The sequence below is a fragment of the Pinus tabuliformis genome, chromosome X (genome assembly GCF_031772625.1).
Source record: "Pinus tabuliformis cultivar Carrire ecotype Pingquan chromosome X, CPIR1, whole genome shotgun sequence".
NCBI classification, from domain to species: domain Eukaryota; kingdom Viridiplantae; phylum Streptophyta; class Pinopsida; order Pinales; family Pinaceae; genus Pinus; species Pinus tabuliformis.
The window spans coordinates 1,558,962,683-1,558,983,552 of record NC_142308.1 but is presented as its reverse complement, the minus strand read 5'-3'; the positions used below and the strand labels follow the sequence as shown (position 1 = coordinate 1,558,983,552).

Sequence of the window (20,870 nt, the reverse complement as noted above, 5' to 3'; positions counted from 1 at the left end):
AATGTCACGCTGGAGTTACAGCACAGACTACCAATGGGCCTTTCGCATGCACTGTTGGCATGCTTATCCGCTTCCTTGTTCAAACTGCGAAGGATGTGGTGATAACTTACCTCTTCCATTGTTTCATGAAGGATTTGGTTTCGCTGATTTATCTGCTGGAGGAGTATGTTTGGAGTGCTCTGCCGGTGAGCCATAAGTCGAATGATTATTGAGGAATCCCCGAACACCGCTGCCTTCTTTATCCCAAGTTTAATTAATTGGGTGAGTCCCTGAAACAGGGCTAGTCCTTCGGCCCTATTGTTGGAGTTCTCCCCTAGCCCCCATTCATATTGAAGGATGCAGTCTCCATTTGCGTTACAAATAAGGCCCCCTGCACCTGCCAAACCCGGATTTGACTTTGATGCTCCATCAAAGAATAGGCAGAATCTATTACAGTTACTCATCCAGTTAGAAAGTTCCTCTTCCTTCAATCTCAGTTTCCATGCGTTGTTTACTTCCTTCACCCTTGTCCCTCTCCTGCTGGTTTCCTAAGCACTGGATATATTCTCCAGAACGTAGCTGAGAAAAGTTCTCTCCTCTGTACTGTAGCTTGTTGCGTTAATTTTTCCATTGGTGTGATTTGTTATTGATTCGAGAGCCAACATTTTGGCCTTATGGCAAATTTTCCTGGTGCTGAATCCTTTTTCTTGGAAGACCTTGCCATTTCGCGCTAGCCAAATGCGCCATAGAAGTGTGAGTGGTATGGTGTTCCATACTCTTTGAGCCAGTTGGCTTCTTTTCTCCTTCCAAGGGCAGTTCTTCCTCCATTTATAGATCGTTTCTGCAATTGTGTTCTGGGGTTCCCATGGTGATTCTCCAATTGAGGCCATTTCCTTCCAGCATTCTCCGGCAACCGGGCAATCAATAAATAAGTGCTGCATTGTTTCCTCTGATCTGCAGCAGTTTGGGCACCTGGATGGGCCCATTATGCCTCTCTTTCTAAGATTTTCCGCTGTTAATGTTTTCCCTTTCAGAAGAAGCCAAATGAAGAACTTAACCTTGGGGGGTGCCTCAGCTCTCCATACTATTTTCCAGTGGTTCCAGGGTTCCTGTTGATAGGTGTTGTCACAAAGATATTGATGTCCCGCTTTAACTGTGTATTGTGTTCCAGATGGATCCCATCGATACCCATCCAGTGCACCTTCTTGAACCGGAGCTTTGCTGTGGAGGAGCGCTTTTAGGGCGATGAGACTGTTATCCAACACATTGGGTGGGTCCGGAAAGTTCCAGCCTATCCAGGCATGAGTATGGGTATCCCATTTTGATATTTGGGACAGGTGGAAGAGTCCTTTATCATTGAGCCAGTTTATGATTGGGATTGCCTCTGCTTTGGAACCGATAGGCTGCTGCCCAAGGATTTTGTCTATAGAGAAATTGATACTGTTTCCCCCGCCTGGAACCTTAGAGATATTTTGACACATGAATGGAATTGCCTTCTTACAAAGATGCCAGATTTTCGTACAATCTCTGTTAGGAATATTAGACTCCAGAAGCTGCTGCCTTGTACAGTTTAGGTATTTAACCTCCAGAACCTTCTTCCACCACACTGTAGGCCCTGTGATCAGTCTCCATACAATTTTTGCTCCGAGGGCCAAATTGAGAAGTTTTGGGGACCTGATGGCCAATCCTCCTTTCTCCTGAGATTGGATTATGTTCTTCCAGCTTACTAGATTGAATTTGCTTTTATCCATTTTCCCTCCTTGCCAAAGAAAGTGCCTGAGTACTTTTTCCATTTTCTGATGGAAAGCAGCTGGAGCATGATATAAAGAAAAACGATAAATGGGGAGAGATGCAATACCTGATTTTAGAAGAATTAGCCTTCCTGCTGGGTTCAACCACATTGTGCCCCATTGCTGCACTTTCCTCTTTATTTTATCCAGTATCTCATTCCAGGTGTCCGCTTTCAAAGGTCCCAAACTTACTGGCATTCCTAAATAGGAGAAGTGATTCCAGATTAGACTGCAAGGGAATCCAAATATACTTGCTATGCTGTGGATGGTATGATTTGCAGAATTCCATCCATAGATGCAACTTTTTATCTGGTCGACTTTCCCTCCTGAGTAATCCATGAATTGGTCCAAGAGCTTTTTAAATCGCCTTGCTATTGTAGTGAATGCTCCTCCGATCAGCAGAGTGTCATCTGCAAACTGAGAATGGTTGATGTTCTTTGCTCCATGTTCGATCTTGATGCCAGTGATTAATCCTACTCTCATGTTATAGTCCAAGGCTTGACTGAATGATTCAGCCATAAGGATGAACAGATAGGGAGAAAGCGGGCAACCTTGTCTGAGACCACAGGATGATTGGAAGGCTGCACATGGTCTCCCATTTATTAAGGGGGAGATCCAAGGTCCAGTTATACATGTTGCAATCATAGTGATGAAGGAAGAATCGAACCCAATTTTATGAAGAACAACATACAGATAGGAGTGCCTTACCCTATCGAAGGCATTTGCAAGATCCAGCTTTAGAACAAATCCTCTTTCCTTCCTGGTTAAGCTTGAGTGGATGGCCTCTTGAACAAGGAGTATAGAATCAGTAATGTGCCTGTTGGGGAGAAAACCCCCTTGATTTTCAGAGATCAAGGAGGGAAGGAGAGGTTTGAGTCTGGTTGCCAATATTTTCGAAATTATTTTGTAAGCTGAGTTGCATAATGAGATTGGCCGGAATCTCGAGAAGGAGGAAGGGCGATTTTCTTTTGGTATTAAAGCAAGGTAAGTGGAGTTGGTGAATCCCCCCATTTTACCTTTTCTCATCACCCATCGAATCATCTTTAAGAGATCTTTTTTGATTATTGACCAGTATTCCCTATAGAAGCTGATGGGGAATCCATCCGGTCCTGGTGCCTTGTCCGGATGCAAACTCCAAATAGCTGCTTTAATTTCCTCTTCTTCCACTTCTTTCGTAAGATTATTGTTCATTTCTTGAGTGACCCCTTTGGGCAAATACTGGAGCATATCTGAGTAATCTTCTGAACCTTTGTCTTCAGTCAGAAGTTGACAAAAATGCCTGGTGGCTGCTTCCTTTATAGAATCCTGAGTACTATATCGGTTTCCCTCATTGTCCGTTATTGTGCTCACTGTGTTTCTAAGTTTTCGCACAGTGGCTTGCTTATGAAAATAAGCTGTGTTTTTATCCCCTTCCTGCAACCAAAGTTGCCTTGATTTCAATCTCCACTTTATTTCTTCGTCCCTGAGGATTTGGCTCAGCTGTGAATATAATTTACCTTCCTGTTCTTTATTCTGCTGAGATAGCCCCTGCCTTTCGATGCTCTGTTGTATCTCCTCTAACTCTTGTTTGATTTTCTGTTTATTTAGTTCGGGCTCTTGATAATTGCTCCTTGCCCAGCTCTTTAAAGCCTGCCTAACTCGTTTAAGCTTTGTCTCCCAGATATAACTTGGAGACCCCTCTACATGATGGAGCCATGTCGCTTGCACCACTTCTTTTGCAGCTGGTATCCGGTTCCATATTGAGCTATATTTGAAGGGTATGGGCCCTAGCGGGCAGTGGCTTTGGAGAGTTAGAGTTATCGGATAGTGATCAGAGGCCGACACATTGAGGATATTTGAGTAGCCTGTTGAGAAAGTGGAAAGGTATGTTATGCTAATAAGGAATCTATCCAGCCGTTCCATGATGTTGCTGGCTCCAATTCTTCTGTTACTCCAGGTATATCTACGATTTTTGGGTCTGACATCAACTAGATCATGATCCTGAATTATAGTCTCTAATCGACTTCTGGAAGGGTCAGGAGTGAAATTACCTCCTCTTTTTTCATTAGCATGCAGCACTAGATTGAAGTCTCCTGCTACAATGAGATTGGTATTCTGGTCCAGATCTATGTTTGCTTTCAGAGTGTCCCAACATATCTCTTTTTCTCTATACTGATTTGGAGCATACACATTATACACTGTCACTGATTGGCCTCCAGTTCTGCTGTCCAGTGTGGTTCGAATCCAGTTTTGATGAACATTAGTAGAGCTGCACATCCATTTGTTGCTATCCCATAATGTTGCTATACCGCCTGAGGCTCCTCTTGCCTCACTTATGCTTCCACAAAAATGTTTTTGCTGACTAATGACTCTATTCATTTCACATTGATCTTGCTTTGTTTCTTGTATAAGCATGATTTCAGGGTTCTCACTGTGGATCAGATCCTTGAGGGCAACTAACTTGGAGGGGTGCCCTAATCCCCTGCTATTCCATGATAGTATTTTCATCATGAGATACCTGATATGTGGAGAGGTGCTCGCCTCTCATGTCCTTTATTACTGTTCTCTTTTTCCAGGTGCCCAAGTATAAAGGACTCTATTGGCGTTTGAGTGCCCAGTGCTATATCTTTTTGTGCACTTTCATCCCTTTGTTGTTTAGCTGATTTTCTTCCAGGGCCTGGCTTTTTTGGAACATCATTGGGCGCTCCATGGTCCTTTGAAGAGCTTCTGGTAATTCTCTAAGCAGGAGGTTCAGGAGGGGGCTGCATGGAGGGAGGAGTAGATTGATGGGGCGGGGGTTCAATGGAGGGGATGTCAGGCCCCGATTCAGCCTCGGAAAGGATCGAGAAGGGATTGGAAGAGGGAGGGATAGGTGGATCGGGTATCAGAGAGGGAGGGGAAGGAGGTTGCTAATTGGAGGTTCCAGGGGCATCAGTATCCGTAGGTGGTTTGAGGGGAGGAGATGATTTTTTCTTTTTAACAGGTTCCTAGTGGCCTTCTTGCTCATCATTGTCTACATTCACAATTTTTGTGCAACTATTTGCAAAATGTCCGTATTCGTGACATACCTTGCATTTAAATGGTATCTGCTCATAATCCAGTTGCTGGATATGGCTCCAATCATCCACTTTTAGCTTGATCGCCTCCGGCAGTCCTCGGCCTAGGTCGACTTCAACACATATTCGTGCGCATGCCTGCATGTTGTCTTTGGGTTCGCTGCGATCTATGTATTTTCCCACCGCATTTCCTATAGCTTTGACTGATTCATCCCCCCAGCAGTGAAGAGGAAGATGAGGCAGCCGTACCCAAACTGGAACAGCATTCGGGATATCAAGTTCTGGGTCGAAATCCGGAGTCCATTTATTGAGGTAGAGGCCCCTGGAATCCATAAAATATGGTCCGTTCCTGAATATTAGATCTTTGTCCTCCTTTGTCTCAAAATGAAATGTAAAATATCCTCTGCCACAGAATCTGATAGCTATTTTGCCCTGGATCTTGTCCGACCAGTTCCTTTCAACCCATCTTTGTACTGTTCTGGGCAACGGCCAAAGCCCTGTGAACTGTCCAATTAATCCTTTCTCTGCTAGAGAAAGGGCTGCCATGCGTGGGGTAGCAGGCGGCAGTTGAACTTCCTGTAATACATCGAGTTTCTTTACAAACTTTGTTGCTGCTGGTCGAGGTCGCTGCGGGGGAAGAGATTTAACCAGGTTGGAGAAGGCTCTTTGCAGATCCGGATCCCCACGGGGTGGATCCGGAGGATCCATACTGAGGCGCAGTCGCTTCAGGCTCTCAGGTTTGCGTTCTCAGGTTCGCGCGTGCTTGGATCAGTTCATAAAATGCTTTAGTTCCTATGATATTCTTATCATGCGGTCTAGGAACTAATTCCCAAGTATTATTCTTTTCAATTTGCTCAAGTTCTTCATTCATGGCCTTGACCCAACATTCATCTTTGCATGCTTCATTTACATTTTGAGGTTCGGTGGAAGATAGTAATGCTAGATAGCTTGAGGCTTCTGTAATAGTTCTTCTTGTCTGCACACCTGCCTCTTTTTCCCCTAAAATTTGAGTTTCTGGATGATTTTTCTGAACATACCTGGACGGAGTCTTTTCTTCTACCGTTATCTCTTCTTCTGGTGCTTCATTGGTTTCTTCTTCAAAATCAGTGTGATTTGATGTGGGAAAATAATCCTCATCTTCTTCATTGTCATAATCTTCGGTTTTTATCTGTTTTGGATTTTTGCATGCTTCATCAACCACAACATCAATACTTTCAATAATTTTCCCAAGTCTTTTATTATAACATTTATATCCTTTACTTCGGGAAGAGTAACCAAGAAGAATACCTTCATCTGCTCTGGGTTCAAACTTACCAAGTTTTTCATCAGTCCTTTTGATGTAACATTTTCTTCCAAAAACTTTAGAGTATTTTGTAGTAGGAGTCTTACCATACCAAAGTTCATGTGGAGTTTGAGTGTTGTTTACCCAAACATTTGCTTGGTTGAGAATAGTGATGGCGACGAATGCAGCTTCACCCTAGAAGGTTGCAGGAGTTCCATATTCATCTAGCATAGCTCGAGCCATTTGTTGAATAGTTCTGTTCATTCTTTCTACCACTCCATTTTGCTAAGGAGTCCTTGCGGTGGAGAACTGCCTTTTTATTCCATGTTGTTCACAAAAGTCAAAGAATTCATCCGAGGTAAATTCCCCTCCTCGATCAGATATGAGGCATTTGATTTTGCGATCTGATTCATTTTCAACCAAAGCTTTGAAGGCTTTGAACTTTTCAAATGTTTCATCTTTATGCTTTAGAAGACCTATCCAACACATTCTGGAAAAATCATCAATGAACAATATAAAATATTCTTCTCCACGAGGTGACTTTTTCCTTGATGGTCCACATAAATCAGTATGAACAAGTTCAAGAGGCTTACTAGCTGACCCTTCTTTTTCAATGAAGTGAGATTTGGTTTGCTTACTGAATTGACATGGTTTTCATATTGTATTTTCAGGAATGTTGATATCTGGAAGATCACGAACAGCCTGGAATCTGCATGCTTTTCTTATTTGAGAAAAGCTTAGATGTCCCAATCTTCTGTGCCATAGCCAGTTTTCATCATTTTTGCTTAGATAGCACTGTTGTTGTCCTCCCTTGAGTATGTATAAGTTGTTTGGAGTTCTTGTACCTTTGATCACGGTTTCTCCTGTATCAAGCTCACGAAAAACACATCTGTTTGATCGAAACACCACTTCATTTCCTTGATCACACATTTGACTGACACTCAACAAGTTATGCTTTAGACCATCAACATACATAACATTCCCAGCTTTAACCTTTTCTTTCAAGAAAACAGAGCCTTTACCTTTTATGACAATAGGAGTGTCGTTTCCAAATGAGACATTCTTTTCCTTTTCTAAGGCATTATATGAGTGAAGTTTTTCTTTGTCACATGTCATGTGTTTTGAGCATCCACTGTCGATGTACCACTGATTTTCTTGTCCTTCTGCATACAAGTCTATACCACATCTTTCTGTTTGCAGTTCTTTCTTTCTCCATATTTTTGGATTTAATGGAGTTTGCTCCTTTTGAGATATTTGCTGAAATTTACTCCTACATTCAGATTCTTCATGGCCAAAGTTATTACAGATTGAGCATTCTATTTCATTTTCAAGAAGAGAAAAGTTATTATAGGAACTTTTCTTGATCCCTGTCACATTCCTTTGATTTCGTGCTTCTTTAGTCATGATGGTTTTGTAAGCAACACATTGAGCAGCTTTGTGTCCAAAGTTATGACATGAGAAACATTGACCATTAAAGAAGTTCCTGCGATTATCGAATCTATTGACCTGGTGATTATAGTTTCTATTCATCTTTGAAGCAAATTGAGTATGATTTACCTGAGGTTGGTTGTGACTTTTGTTCATCCTTGAAGCAAATTGAGCCTGATTTACTTGGTGATCTGCTTTATGCCTTTGCTGATGATTGCCATACTGTTCACTGTTCTTTGCTGCATCAAGATAGCTTTTAGTGGAGGTTAACGGCTTCTGTGATTGAGATGCTTCTTCAGTATATCCAAGACCTGTCTTTATCAGAGGAGAACGTTGCACTTTGATAATTTCATTTAAGGTTTCTGATCCTTTAGCAAATCTAAGATTGAGAGATTTTGTTTTCTCAAGATCCTTTCTTAGACCCACAATTTCACATTCTAGTTTTTCATTGTGTTTTTCTCTTTCAGAAAGTTGATATGTCAAGGTATCTATAATCATATTCTTTTCTTCTAAACAGATTTTGAGTTTAGAGATTTCTTCATGAAGGTCATCTTCTTCTAAAGCATCCAAAAAATTATCATCTTCATAAGCCATTAGAAGTCTATAGTCATTACTATTTTCATCTTCATCACTATTTGATAAACCATCGCTATCTTCATGAGTATAGTAACTCTTTTTACTTACACTTTGTTTTCTATTCCATTTTGCAGATTCCTTCCCTTTATCATATTTATCTTTATGAGGACATTTGGCAGCATAATGACCGACTCTACCACAGGAAAAACATTTGAAAGGTAGTTTACCTCTAAATCTTCCGGAACCCCGTTGAAGCTTCTTGACAAAGTTTACTTCATCTTCTTCTTCTGAAATATGTCATGATTCATTGAGTTCTTATTTTCCTTTTGTTGAAGCTTTAAATGCGACTTCTCTCATATTTGATGGGCCTCCTTTTCTCATCTCAAAGGCAGTTAAGATTCTGTGAAGCTGTGTCATAGTAATAGTCTGTAGATCCTGTTTTTCTTCTATGGCAGATACTTTTGATTCAAATTTAGCAGACAAGGATCTTAAAACTTTCTCAACTAAGGTAACTTCCTTTATCTCTTCACCTAGATTCTTCATGCAATTAACAACCTCATCTATACATAAGAAGTAACTAGCTATACTTTCATCATTGTGCATCTTAAGAGTTTCATATTGAATTCTGAGAGTTTGCAGTTTAGCACGTTTTACCTGAGAGTCTCCTTCGTAGCTTAGAACGATTTTGTCCCATATTTCTTTGGCTGATTTGAGCTGCATAACTTTGACAAACTCTGATTGTGACAGACTTCCCAATAATGTATTGACAACCCTGGCATTGGTTTCATATTGCTTTTTACCTGCCGTATCTGTAGGAATTGCTGATGGAAATGTATATCCTCCTTCCACGATTTCCCAGACATCTGTTCCAAGTGATTGAAGATAGGTTGTGGTTCTTATCTTCCAATAAACAAAGTTTCTCCCATCAAAGATTGGTGGTCTAATGGATCCCCCGCTTTCTTGATTACTCATGATGATGGATCTTCCTTCAAGCGATCAAGCTTCTTCTGAAGGACCTGCTCTGATACCAATTGTTGGAAATAATACTAAGAGGGGGGGTGAATCAGTATTTGTAAATCAATAATATTTCATTTCCATAAGTAGATTTGTATACGCTACTTTAGCTAAGTGAACCAGCGTGTACACGCGACTGTTATTAAAGCAACCAGTGTATATGCAGATAACTTTTGATTTACCCAATTTATCATGCATTGAACTTTAACCAATATGTCAGATATTAATTAGACAGTGCAGTAAAAGCATAATAAAGCATTACACATAAGCATCACACATAAGCATCACACATGAACACTAAGATATAAGGTGGAAACCCAATGTGGGTAAAAACCACCTATTGTTGTCGTCTCTGTCTTCTTTTAATAATAAGAAAAATCTGTTTACAATTTTGTACTGGTGCAGACTTATACCAGTACGCAGGCTTCTACTTGCAGAAGGCTGCAACCTTCTCTCGTTTTCCAGCTACTACTAGAAGGGAGCTACAACCCCCTAGCTCTTGTACTAGCCAATATGTTTACTAGTACGTAGGTGCCACCCTACAGGAAACTCCACTCTTCTACCAGGGACCACGTTTCATAAATTTTCAGACTGGATACTCTTGGAACACAACACCATAATCTAAAGGCCACGTTTCATCCAATTTTCATACTGGACCCATCAACAACATCATAGCTACAATACAATCATCAAGTACATAAACCAATCACTGAAACTCCTGAATCTGATCATTCAGAATATTGTCACCAAAATACAGTCACCAGAACAAAACCTAGATCTCTGTAACAACGAACAAAACAACTAAAACATTCTTCACAAGGTATATGCTACTTCCCTGTGTCTAACCAGCATGTGTACGCGCTTTTGTCAAAGCCAACCAGCGTATACATCTGTAAATGTTAATTCATAATTTTACAGCTATACCAGACTTCAATTATACCTAGATCATAACATTTACAGAATAATATATGCGTCAATATTCAGATCTAGAATATACATGAGCAAAAACACATAATGATAGTTCAATTTACGCTTTAAGATCCCAATCCATCATTATATCTAATCCCTCATCATCCGCTAAGGTTCATCCTTTGTTCAGATCCAACAATGCACCATAACCCAATAACCTGCATACTAGATCTCACACTTCATCAGATATTCGATACTTGCACACCTTGGCCTAATGATCTTCTCCTCCTTTTATAGTTTTAGGCCTTTCTCAAGACCATGGACCAAAACCACTTAGGACCAATACCTTGACCAAATACCTAGGGTCAATACCTCGGACCAAAAGCTTAGTTTTCCAACATATACGTGCTTTTGCTTCTGTGAAAGTGCGTGTGTATGTATACGCGACTTGTATACAGTGAACCTGCATGTATACGCAGCTTGGTTAAGGTGAACCTGCGTATACCTCTATTTCTTCATTATGTGTAGTCTGATTTGCAATTCTTTGCTGTTAACTTGTTGTACTGTGATCCTTCATCTGAGTGAGTTGCCATCAAGGACAACACCTTTATCATAATGCCAACAGAGATGGCCAATCCTGAATGACTTGGATCTTGGTTGGATCCACATGCATCCCCTGTTCATGAATAATGTATCCCAGATACTGAACCTGGGTCATGCCAAAAGTGCATTTCCCCAAATTGGAACATAACTTGTGTTGTCGCAGTGTTTGGAGAACCTGTCAGATGTGGTGGAGGTGCTCTTCCCAACTCTGGCTGAAGATCAGGATGTCATACAAGTATACCACTACAAATGAGTTGGTGAATGGCCGCAAGATGTCATCCATTAGCCTCATGATGGTTGCAGGAGCATTCGTCAATCCGAAAGGCATAACCAACCATTCGAAAAGGCCCTCCTTGGCTTTGAAGGCAGTCTTCCACACATCAGAGGATTTGATTGGTACCTGGTGATATCCTGACATTAAATCGATCTTGCTGAAATATTTTTCCCCCTTCAGTTGGTCCAGGAGGTCATCAATCCGTGGTACCTTTTACGGACAATGATCTTGTTTAGCGCTCGATAGTCAATATAGAGTCTCCAAGTCCCATCCTTCCTCTGTACCAACACGATCGGGCTCCCACAGGGCGATGAACATGGACGGATGTGACCTTTCTGCAATAGCTCCTGAATCTTCCTTTTGATTTCATCGTTCTCCAGAACGGAGCGCCGATAGATTGGTCCATTGGGCAGCGATGCACCTGGGGTCAGATCGATGGAGTGCTTGACCTGACAGTGCAGAGGAACCCCTGCGGGGGAGGTGAAGATGTCCTCGTACTCCTCCACGACCTTGTCCATTTGTAGTTGTCGTGCGAGGGGCCCTGTTTAGAGGTCGTGGCCATCGTCTTCTTCTTTCCTTAAGGGCGTATCATCAGGAAAATAAATTTCCTGATTTTGGAAATGAGCTTACTGCATTGTCTTGCAGTAACCAAAGAGATGGCAGTAGGCGGTGCTACCTTCAGTATCCTGTACAACTTATTTCCAAAAGTAACAATAACAGCATGGGACCTTGCTTCATACACAACATCTCGCTTCCAAAAGTATGGTTGTCCTAATAATACATCACAAACTTCAAGGGGAGCAATGTCACACAATACCTCATCCGTGAAGGGTTTGATGTTGTCTGGAAGGCGACATTGCTGGCTCACGCGAAGATCCCGTCCTTGGTGAAGCCACCTGATGGTGTACGGTTGTGGATGTGTTGTGGTCGGTAAGCCCAGCCGCTTCACGACCTCTACCGAAATGAGGTTCTTTTGGCTCCCGCCGTCGATAATGAACTGTAGCGGGGAGCCCTTTACCCACATTTGGGAGTGGAAGAGACGCTCCTCCTCCTCTGGATCTTCAGGTTCCTCCTTCTGGATCTTCATGGTGGCAACGGTGGCATTGGGCTCCGCATTGATAATCTACTTCCCTTTGTCATTCCCCTTGTCGGGTTCTGACTCAGAGTCGAAACATGCATCTGATTCTAAAACCTTTAGCTCGGCCACTAGTGACTGCTTGGCCCGACACTCACTTGTGTTGTGAGTGGAGCTCTTATGGAACTCACACCACTTTCCCGTGTCCTTTTTCGGCTTCACGACGCTATTCTTTTCTTGTAGCTTTGGTGGGTTGTCTTGGGCTGCCCCGCTTTGGCTTTGTCCTTTGTTCTGCGGTTTGGCGGCACCTTTCCCTTGCTTCGGATTCGCAGATCTAAAGTCTCGCTTCTTCTATTTAAACTTTTTCTTGCCCTTGACGACATATCGGTATGCTGTGCCAAACGAGGAGATGTTCAGGAATTCTATTTCTTCCTGGATGTACTTGTGCAGGCAGCCGCGGTATTTGAGTACCAAATGCTGCTATGAATCCTTGATACCCAACTTTGTGTGAAGGGTATGGAAAATATTGGTAAACTCCGACACATCTTGGTCCCTTCCCTGCCGCAGCGTGGTCCACTTTATGTATTAATCCTCATAGATTCCGATAGGGTAGTACTGCTCCTTGATGGCATCTCGGAATGAATTCCAAGTGGGTGTGGCTAAAAATAGTGAGCTTGTACTTTCATCCTTCTGCTCGCAGTAGGTTTCCCACCAGTCCTTGACGTGGGGGGCTGCTTTGAGAAACTCAAAAATAATCTTTTCCCAACTAGAAAAATCATGAACAAAAAAATAACCCTCTAGCAGATTTAACCATTTATCGACGGTATCTGCGTCTATCTGACCCTCGAATATGGGGATTTCAAAATTAACTTGTACCTTAAACGGTGTGGTGTTTCCAGAGTAGCTGTTGGAAACCGATGTGTTGCCTCTGGGTAGCCGCTGAAGGATCTGGGCAAAGTTGTCCATCATCGCGTTCCTTTGTCGCTTGAGGGCTTCTTCGAGCAAGATTTTGATAGGATCTCCTGCCCCCTCGTCTTTCTTTTCATCCGCCATGGGAGGCTGTCAGGATTTGCGAGGCTGGTCTTGCAAAGGTTCGACTAGTTCAAGCCCTAACTCCTTATATCTCGACCTCGTTGGGGACATGCAAAGAAAAACAAAGAAAAAAAGCAGACCAATCTGATAAGACTGATCTAGATTTAAACAGGAACGCAACAAATTACAGAGATAACCATAACACAAAGATGCAGCGGAAATAATACTTCATTTCATTAATGTAAAATACTAAAATATGCTTACAAACAGAAATGGAAATACATCAGCTACGACGATGGTAGCTTATCTCTGAGAAGAGATGTGGCGGCTAGATGCCTTTCAACTGAACTACAATGAGGCTCAAGGGCCTTTTTATTATTGAACAATAAGAGCAAACCCTAAACAACCAAAACCCTAACTCGAGGAGATGTAACACCAAGAGTTTATGGGCCCCGTTGGGGTGAGCTGGACAGCCAACTTCCCGGGGTCGTGACTTGGTCATATTATCTCTGTTTGATGCGCGTGATAGCCCATTGGAAAGATCTCTCCGAGGAATAAGACAGAAAAGACGATTTTACACAAATAATTGCTAGTGGTAGATTTCCAAAAAAACGTCGTTTAGGGCCTCAAAATGGCTCCGGAAGTTTAGGACTCGAAAAACTGCTAAAAATAATAAACTGTGCTACAATTAAGGAAACTGAAAAACTGAAAGAAGCAATGGTGGGGGTCCAAGTGGAATTGGCAAGTGGCCACCAATATCCAACTGGATTAGAGAGGACACAACTATTTTCATACCCCTTTAAATTCATTCGTTTACCTGTATTCATTTTCCTTCATTGACCCCTTTATTTGTGTCATTATATCCCTTTTCTCCCTATAATTGGTCCCATACATAATGCCCCGCCTCATCCTTAAAACCATAAAAATGGCATACATGTCTTGGTAGCAGAGAGGGACTTTGCTAAACTAGCATTTGCACCTTATGTTGCAAAGGAAACACCGTAAGGCATAGAGTGGTGAAGAATAGCATAGAGTGGGGAAGAATAGGGACATGTATAGAGTGGGGAAGAATAGCATAGAGTGGGGAAGGATAGAGACATGTGAATGGACATTGTTGAAAGCAAGGGTGGATGATAATGAGTTACAATTGCAATAGTTAGTTATGTGTATTATGAAAATGGATATTTTGTAAATAGTAATAGTTTGTGAAAGAATAGCGACATGTAAATGGACATTGTTCAAAGAAAGGGTGGATGATAATGAGTTAAAGTTGAAAGTATTAGTTATGTGTATTTTGAATATGGATATTTTATAAATAATAGTAGTGTGTGGAAAAATAGTAGCATGTGAATGGACATTTTTGAAAGTCAGGGTGGATGATAATGAGTTATACTTGAAATGATTAGTTATGTGTATTCGAATATGGCTATTTGGTAAATAATAGTAATGTCATGTAGAGGTTACCTATTATCCATGTAGTTTTTTTTGTTTATGTGAACATGTTTTTGTACATTATTTTTTTTTTGTCTTCCGAGATGTAATTTTTCCATATGCTACATATTTATGGTGTTATTAGAAAATACTATTATATTGTAATGGAAGAGGTGAAAGAAACGATACAACATTGTGAACAACATCATGGTCGTCGTTCCATATTTGAAAATGCATGAAAAATTGTTGGAGCCATCATGATAATAATAAAAATTCCAGCATGATTTTGGAAAAATTTAGCTAAATTTTTTGAAAAAGTGGACTATAGTTGTCAAGTTTTATAATTTTGAGTGCCTTAATTTTGCATAGAAAATGATAGAAATTACAACATGATTTTGAAAAAATCCAGCTAATTTTTTTGAAAATGTAAACTACAGCGGTCAAGCTTCAGTATTTTGGGTACCCAGGCATTCAGTATTTTGGGCACTCTAGCCTTAGTCCATTGAAGGCCATCTTCTCAGCTCCAAATAAATCTCTCTCAGTGATCTTCAAATTTGAACCTCTGAGAAACGACTTCGAATTTGTTGTTTTAATGTGAAGCCTGCTCTAATACCATGTAGAAATTAGGTTGTATATTTGCAATTGCTCATGAAGTTTTAATCAAAATCACAAGACACAAACCTACTCTACTGCTTTGAGGACATTAATTTAAAATTTATAGCAAAAATCTCAGACATACAAGAAGAAATAACACACATGCAACAAGTATTTTTATCTGGGGAAATAAATTTTCTAAAAAGCCCAATGCTTGCTTGCATTAATCAAATGAATAGAGATGTATTACAATTTCTTTGCACAACTGATCTCACCCTGCAAGTGCACAATTTATTTCATTCTTCATTGAAGCCATCTAACCCAGACTAGGTCACATTTTGCCTCGTCTTGAGCTCATACTTCCTTGTGTTTTTCCTTGAGGAATTAAGCCCCATTATTTAGGAAATTCCTCTAATTAAATTGTGCAATTCCTTAGGCTGATAATTTGACTGCATGCAACACCTGTACACTCAAGACTAGTCTACTATTGATGTTACATTGCCTTGGAATCTCCACCTCAACTAGGTAACTCGAATTCTCTGGATGCACTAGATATTTTGGGATGATTGATCAGTTACTGGATGATCATTAAGTTTGATTGAAGTCCCACTGCTTAACTTGACCCTCCACTAGTTCGTCCAACAATTGGAACTAGTTTAACTGGAAATGAGATAAATGGCCTTGATTGCTACAAATTAGCAATCACACATGCAAAATTGAACTCTAACTCCTCCAACTCGAATTTACTAAGTAAACTGGGTGACATAAGCCATGTCACACAAGTTAACATCATTCAAGTTGTTTGTTGATGTGGAAATTCAAATTTTATCAATTTGATCATGGAAAAATCAAATTGAGAGTTTCTTGTTGCAATTTTCAACACCTAATTGTTATAGTACATTGAGAACAATGTTTGGTGAGGCCAATCTTTAGTGCGTAGGTAGTTGAGTAGTACAACTAACGGCATGATTGAACCAAGCACTACTATTGAACCACACATGTATATCAAACGACTATAACACCTAACACTCCTTTTCCCTCAGAACCAATAACTTTCTCCAGTGAGCTCACCATAGTTGTGATAAAGAGATAAAAGAGGAGCATTATTTTTCTCATATGGCTCCAAAGAAACACCCAAGAGTTACTTCACCAATTAAACTTCTAGAAAACTCAATCATGACTGATGAAGAAATAGAAGACGTGCAACATCAAGTATGTAATTTAGATATTCAAATTAAGAAAATAATTGACAGTATGTTAAGAAAGGTTGTATTGTCACAAATACAAGAATCAATTAAATAGGATATGGAAAAAACGAAAACAAAAAAAACAAAAAAAAATGGTGGAATGATTGAAACAAAAGATGGATGAAAATAAGGAAATGGAGAAAAAGATAGAAAATTGGAACATAAGATCGTACAAGCCCTCTATGAAAAGCTCCCTAAAATTGATAATGTTTGAAGTGATTCATGAAAATAAAGGTAATATCCATGTTGTTAAAGTTTCTAAAAATAAGTAGTTGTCAAAAAGATTTAACTCTAAATAGTGGAGTTACTTATGGATTGTCTCCAAACAGTATGAAATTTCTTGAGGTTGAATTAAAGAAGTTTGAAGGAACAAATATCTTTACCTAGGTGAAACAAATAAATAAATATTTTGAATTGCATAATATTATAGATGATAAACAAACGATTCACATAACAACTTTGAATTTTGAAATATAACGCTATCAATGGTCTAAATGGGTAGTTAAAAGAAAGCCTTTTTTTATTCTTATACTTTGGGTTTATTTACAATAGACTTAGAAGCACAATATGGAAAAGTTTGGGAACAAGACTACTTTAGTCAATTGACAAGAATCAAGTACTTAGGTGATATCGAAAATTAAAATTCAAAATTTTGAGTATTGGCCACAAGGATGGATAACAGAAGTGACAAACATTTGTTGGAAGCTTACATGGATGGATTAAAATAAGACATTAAACATGATATTTTCCTAGAACATCATGAAAATATTATGGAAGCTATGCAATTGAATAGTCATATTCAAGCCAAGAATAACGCTACAAACAAGTCTACTGGTGGGACCATATGCATGAAGCAAAGATTGTTTGAGATTCATAAGACAACCCTAACTCAACCTACTTGAATATCACAGAAGAAAATAAAGGAAATAAGAGCAAAATGTATAGCCTTTGGTTGTAACAGCAAAGGATCAAAAGAGCATAAATGCCAAGAAACAAAAGTGTTCACCTTGAAAACTAATGATAGAGAGAAAATGGAAACATCTACACAATGAAATGAAAAAGAACTTGTCAACTTAAAAAAGCGGACATAGAAGTTGAAATTGTGCACAATATTGTTTTATCCATGTGTGAAATATCTATGCATGCATTGGCAAGTTTGTCATCACCTCAAACCTTGAAGATTGTAGGTTACATTGAGAAGCAAAAGGTCATGACACTTATTCACTAAGGAAGTAACTATCACTTCATTGATAAAATATTAGCAAAGTGTCTCAATAGCTTGGTATATCCAAGCTATTAAGTATGGGAAAAATGCCACCACATTAAACTAAGTATGGGAGAATATAATTTGGTAAGCCAAATGTATGCCATTTCCATTAGAGGTGTAGATGTTCTATGGATTCCATGGTTGTGAACAATAGGTAAAATTTCTACAAACTACAATGAATTATTCATGAGATTTGAATTGAGAGGAATTCAATATGAACGGCAAAGAGTTAAAATCCAGACCTTCTCAAGCCATCAACTATCATAAAATAGAAAGGGTAGCAAGGGAGTCGTGGTTAAACTTTATTTTATGAAAGTTAAATGGAATGCCAAATTAGTCTCATCATTCCATACAAATATTTTTTTTCTTCGAGAGAGATGTGAGTGGGTTTGTAATGTGTGCATAATTTTTAACAAATTTTTAATAATATCTTTCAAGTCCCAAAAATCCCCTAAGACTCTTGATGTTCTTGAGAAAATGTCATTTTGTAATGGATTGGATCTTTTGAGGATCCACTTTAACTCCTTCCTTTGAAACGATATGACCTAAATACTCTACTTCTTGTTTCCCACAAGGACATTTGGATATTTTTACATACATTTAGTCGTTCTTGAGAATTTGTAGAACTTTATCCACATGGTTAATGTGGTCTTCCTATTAATTTCTATAGATAAGTATATCATCAAAGAAACCAACACAATTTTTTCAAGATGGGGTCAAAAAATTTGATCATAAGGCTTTGAAAAGTAGAAGCGTTAGTCAACCCTAAAGGCATGACCAAGAACTCAAAGTATTATTTGTGTTCTAGAAGCTATTTTTGGAATGGTTTCTTTTCTTAATTTGATATAGTGGTATCTTTTTTTAAGATCAAGTGTTGTCTTCTATACCAGTATTGGCAATACCTAAGTTTTGTAAAACACTCACAAAAAAACATGATGCGTCAAGACAAGAAACTAGAGAAATATTGACACAAAAGGAAGACTATTGGTTTTTGAAAGCAAACAATTCAAGGGAAAAGACTTGGTGAAATCAACGTGTAGTAGAAATAGAAGCAATTTTACATGCAATAAAAAATGATGACAGTGTCTCATTAGGAGAACATTAAAGTCAAGACAAACCATGATATCCTAAAGTACTTTTTGGAGCAAATATTGTCATTAGAAGAGTAGCGAAAGCACAAGGGTTTGATTTTGAAATAATCTACAGAAAATGGAAGGACAATGTAGTAGCAAATGTTCTTTATAAAATAAAAGAAACCTCAAGTTCATATTCTAATACACATTCTATCCATAAGTGGCTAGCAAAAGCTCACCATAAATGGAAAACTGACAACAGTTCTAAACAAAAAACACAATGGATAAAGGGATGAACTATATGGAGCATTGCAAGTGGAGGGGAGATATACTTTAGTATACAGGGGTAGAAGTTTTCATACCCTTAATCATAGTTGAGGCAACAAATATTAAGAGAATTACATGATCCAAGATCCAAGACATGCAAGGTTTCTTAAAACATATCAAAAGATCATTTTTTTTAATGAATAAAGAAAGATATTTAAAAACTTGTAAAAAAATAAAGGGGAGACAATAAAATCTCCAAGGCTACTTTTTCCATTACACATACTTAATCAAAGATGGAAGAGATATCAATAGACTTCATTTCAAGGTTACCAAAATTTAAAGGCAAGGGCGTCATTTTTGTGCTTGTTGATAGACTCACAACATATGCACATTTTTGGAATTCAAAGTACATACATAACAAGCCAAGCAACGAAAGTGTTCATGAAAGAAGTTCATAAACTTCATGGTTTTCCGAAAGTAATAGTAAGTGAAAGAGACCCAAAATTCATTAACTTTTTAAAAGGATTATGAAAAATGAGTGGAATAACACTAGATATGAGTTCAAAGTTTTATTCACAAACAAAGGGTCAAATAAAAATATTTAACACATGTTTAGAGAGTTATCTACGATGTTATGATTTAGATAAGAAAACTCAATGGATGAAGTAGTTGCTTTTGGCAGAATGGTCATATAATTCCACCTATCACACATCTACTAAAATGTCCCCATTTGAGGTCATTTATAGATATACATCTCCTAGTATCTCATACTTTTTGCAAGATAAGTCCAAAGCACATGCAATAGAGTTACAAATGGAAAAGACTAGAAACTTTAACAATTCTCAAGTAAAACCTTCAAATAGCGCAAAACAAGAAGCAAATCAACATGCAAATGAAGAACAATTTGAGAAAATTGATTGGGTATTTTTGAGACTACAACCTTACAAACAATTTATATTCAAGCAAAAGAAGAAAAAAAAACATAGCCACAAAATTTAATGGAAATCTACAAGATTATTCATAGGATTGGACAAGTGGCATATCAGTTAGATTTGTGTTCGCACATTCATGGATGTATATTGTCTAAAAAAAGGTTTTGAGATAAACTATGCTAGTGCAAACAAAACTTCTAAAATTATATGAAGAATGAAAATTGATCTTATATTAGAAAAAGTTATAGATCAACATTCTATATCACTTTAGAATAGAATTGAAAAGATAAAATCAATGGAAGAACATGCATTTTGAAAAGGCTAAATGGAAAATGAACGGTTCATGAAGACACAATCTCAATTACAAACTTTAAAGGCAAAACATTTTTAAAAGATGAGGGCTATATTAAAACTCTAATAAAGATTTATTATTACTTTATTTATTATGATTAAGTTGAAGACACAATCTCAATTACAAACTCTAAAGGCAAAACATTTTTAAAAGATGAGGACGGTTAAAACTCTAATAAGCATTTATTATTACTTTATTTATTAGGACTACTAATAGGTTACATCATGTGGCGCGGTCTCCTATTCTCTTATTTATAATAAAAGAGATTCATTTCTCCTATTTTTGTATTCTCCTATTTATAATCAAAGAGATAGAGATTCATTTATATAAATATCATATTTGTATTTGCATTAAATTTATTGTAAAAAAAGATTTCCCATTTGATATTTTCAAAATATTTAGAAAATCAAAATTTGAATTTCCATCTCTTTAAAATATTTAAAAAATAAAATATATATATATTCTGATATTTTTAAAATATTTAGAAAATAAAAAAAATATATGAATCTTGTCTTATGCCTTCAACAACAAGAACAAAAAAAATTGATTTTAAACAATAAAGTAAAGGAGATTCACTTGTATAGAGATCATATTTGACTTTGCATTAAATTCATTTATAATAAAAAAATATTTTCATATTCTCCTAACTCTGCAATAAATTCATTTATAATAAAAAAATATTTTCATATTCTCCTATTTATAATAAAAAG

At 38.3% G+C, this 20,870-nt stretch overlaps 2 protein-coding genes across 2 annotated transcripts; both read right to left on the bottom strand.

Moving 5' to 3' along the window:
• Nucleotides 1-527: 527 nt before the first annotated feature.
• On the bottom strand, nucleotides 528-4,127 carry LOC149145989 (uncharacterized). The gene is made up of 2 exons (XM_089452622.1): nucleotides 2,839-4,127; nucleotides 528-2,271 (listed from the first exon to the last, which is right to left on the bottom strand). The coding sequence occupies exons 1-2, from the start codon at nucleotides 4,125-4,127 to the stop codon at nucleotides 528-530; spliced, it is 3,033 nt and encodes a 1,010-aa protein (XP_089308748.1).
• A 608-nt stretch (nucleotides 4,128-4,735) lies between these two features.
• On the bottom strand, nucleotides 4,736-5,512 carry LOC149145988 (uncharacterized). Its single transcript, XM_089452621.1, has one exon. The coding sequence runs from the start codon at nucleotides 5,510-5,512 to the stop codon at nucleotides 4,736-4,738; it is 777 nt and encodes a 258-aa protein (XP_089308747.1).
• Between the last annotated feature and the right edge of the window lie 15,358 nt (nucleotides 5,513-20,870).

Excerpts from the sequence above, each read along its gene's own strand:
- LOC149145988 (XM_089452621.1), bottom strand. The coding sequence starts at position 5,512 with ATGGATCCTCCGGATCCACCCCGTGGGGATCCGGATCTGCAAAGAGCC.
- LOC149145989 (XM_089452622.1), bottom strand. The coding sequence starts at position 4,127 with ATGAATAGAGTCATTAGTCAGCAAAAACATTTTTGTGGAAGCATAAGT. Across the intron at positions 2,272-2,838 it reads AGCTTCTATAGGGAATACTG|TCAAGCCTTGGACTATAACA; the intron begins GTCAATAATCAA and ends TGAATCATTCAG.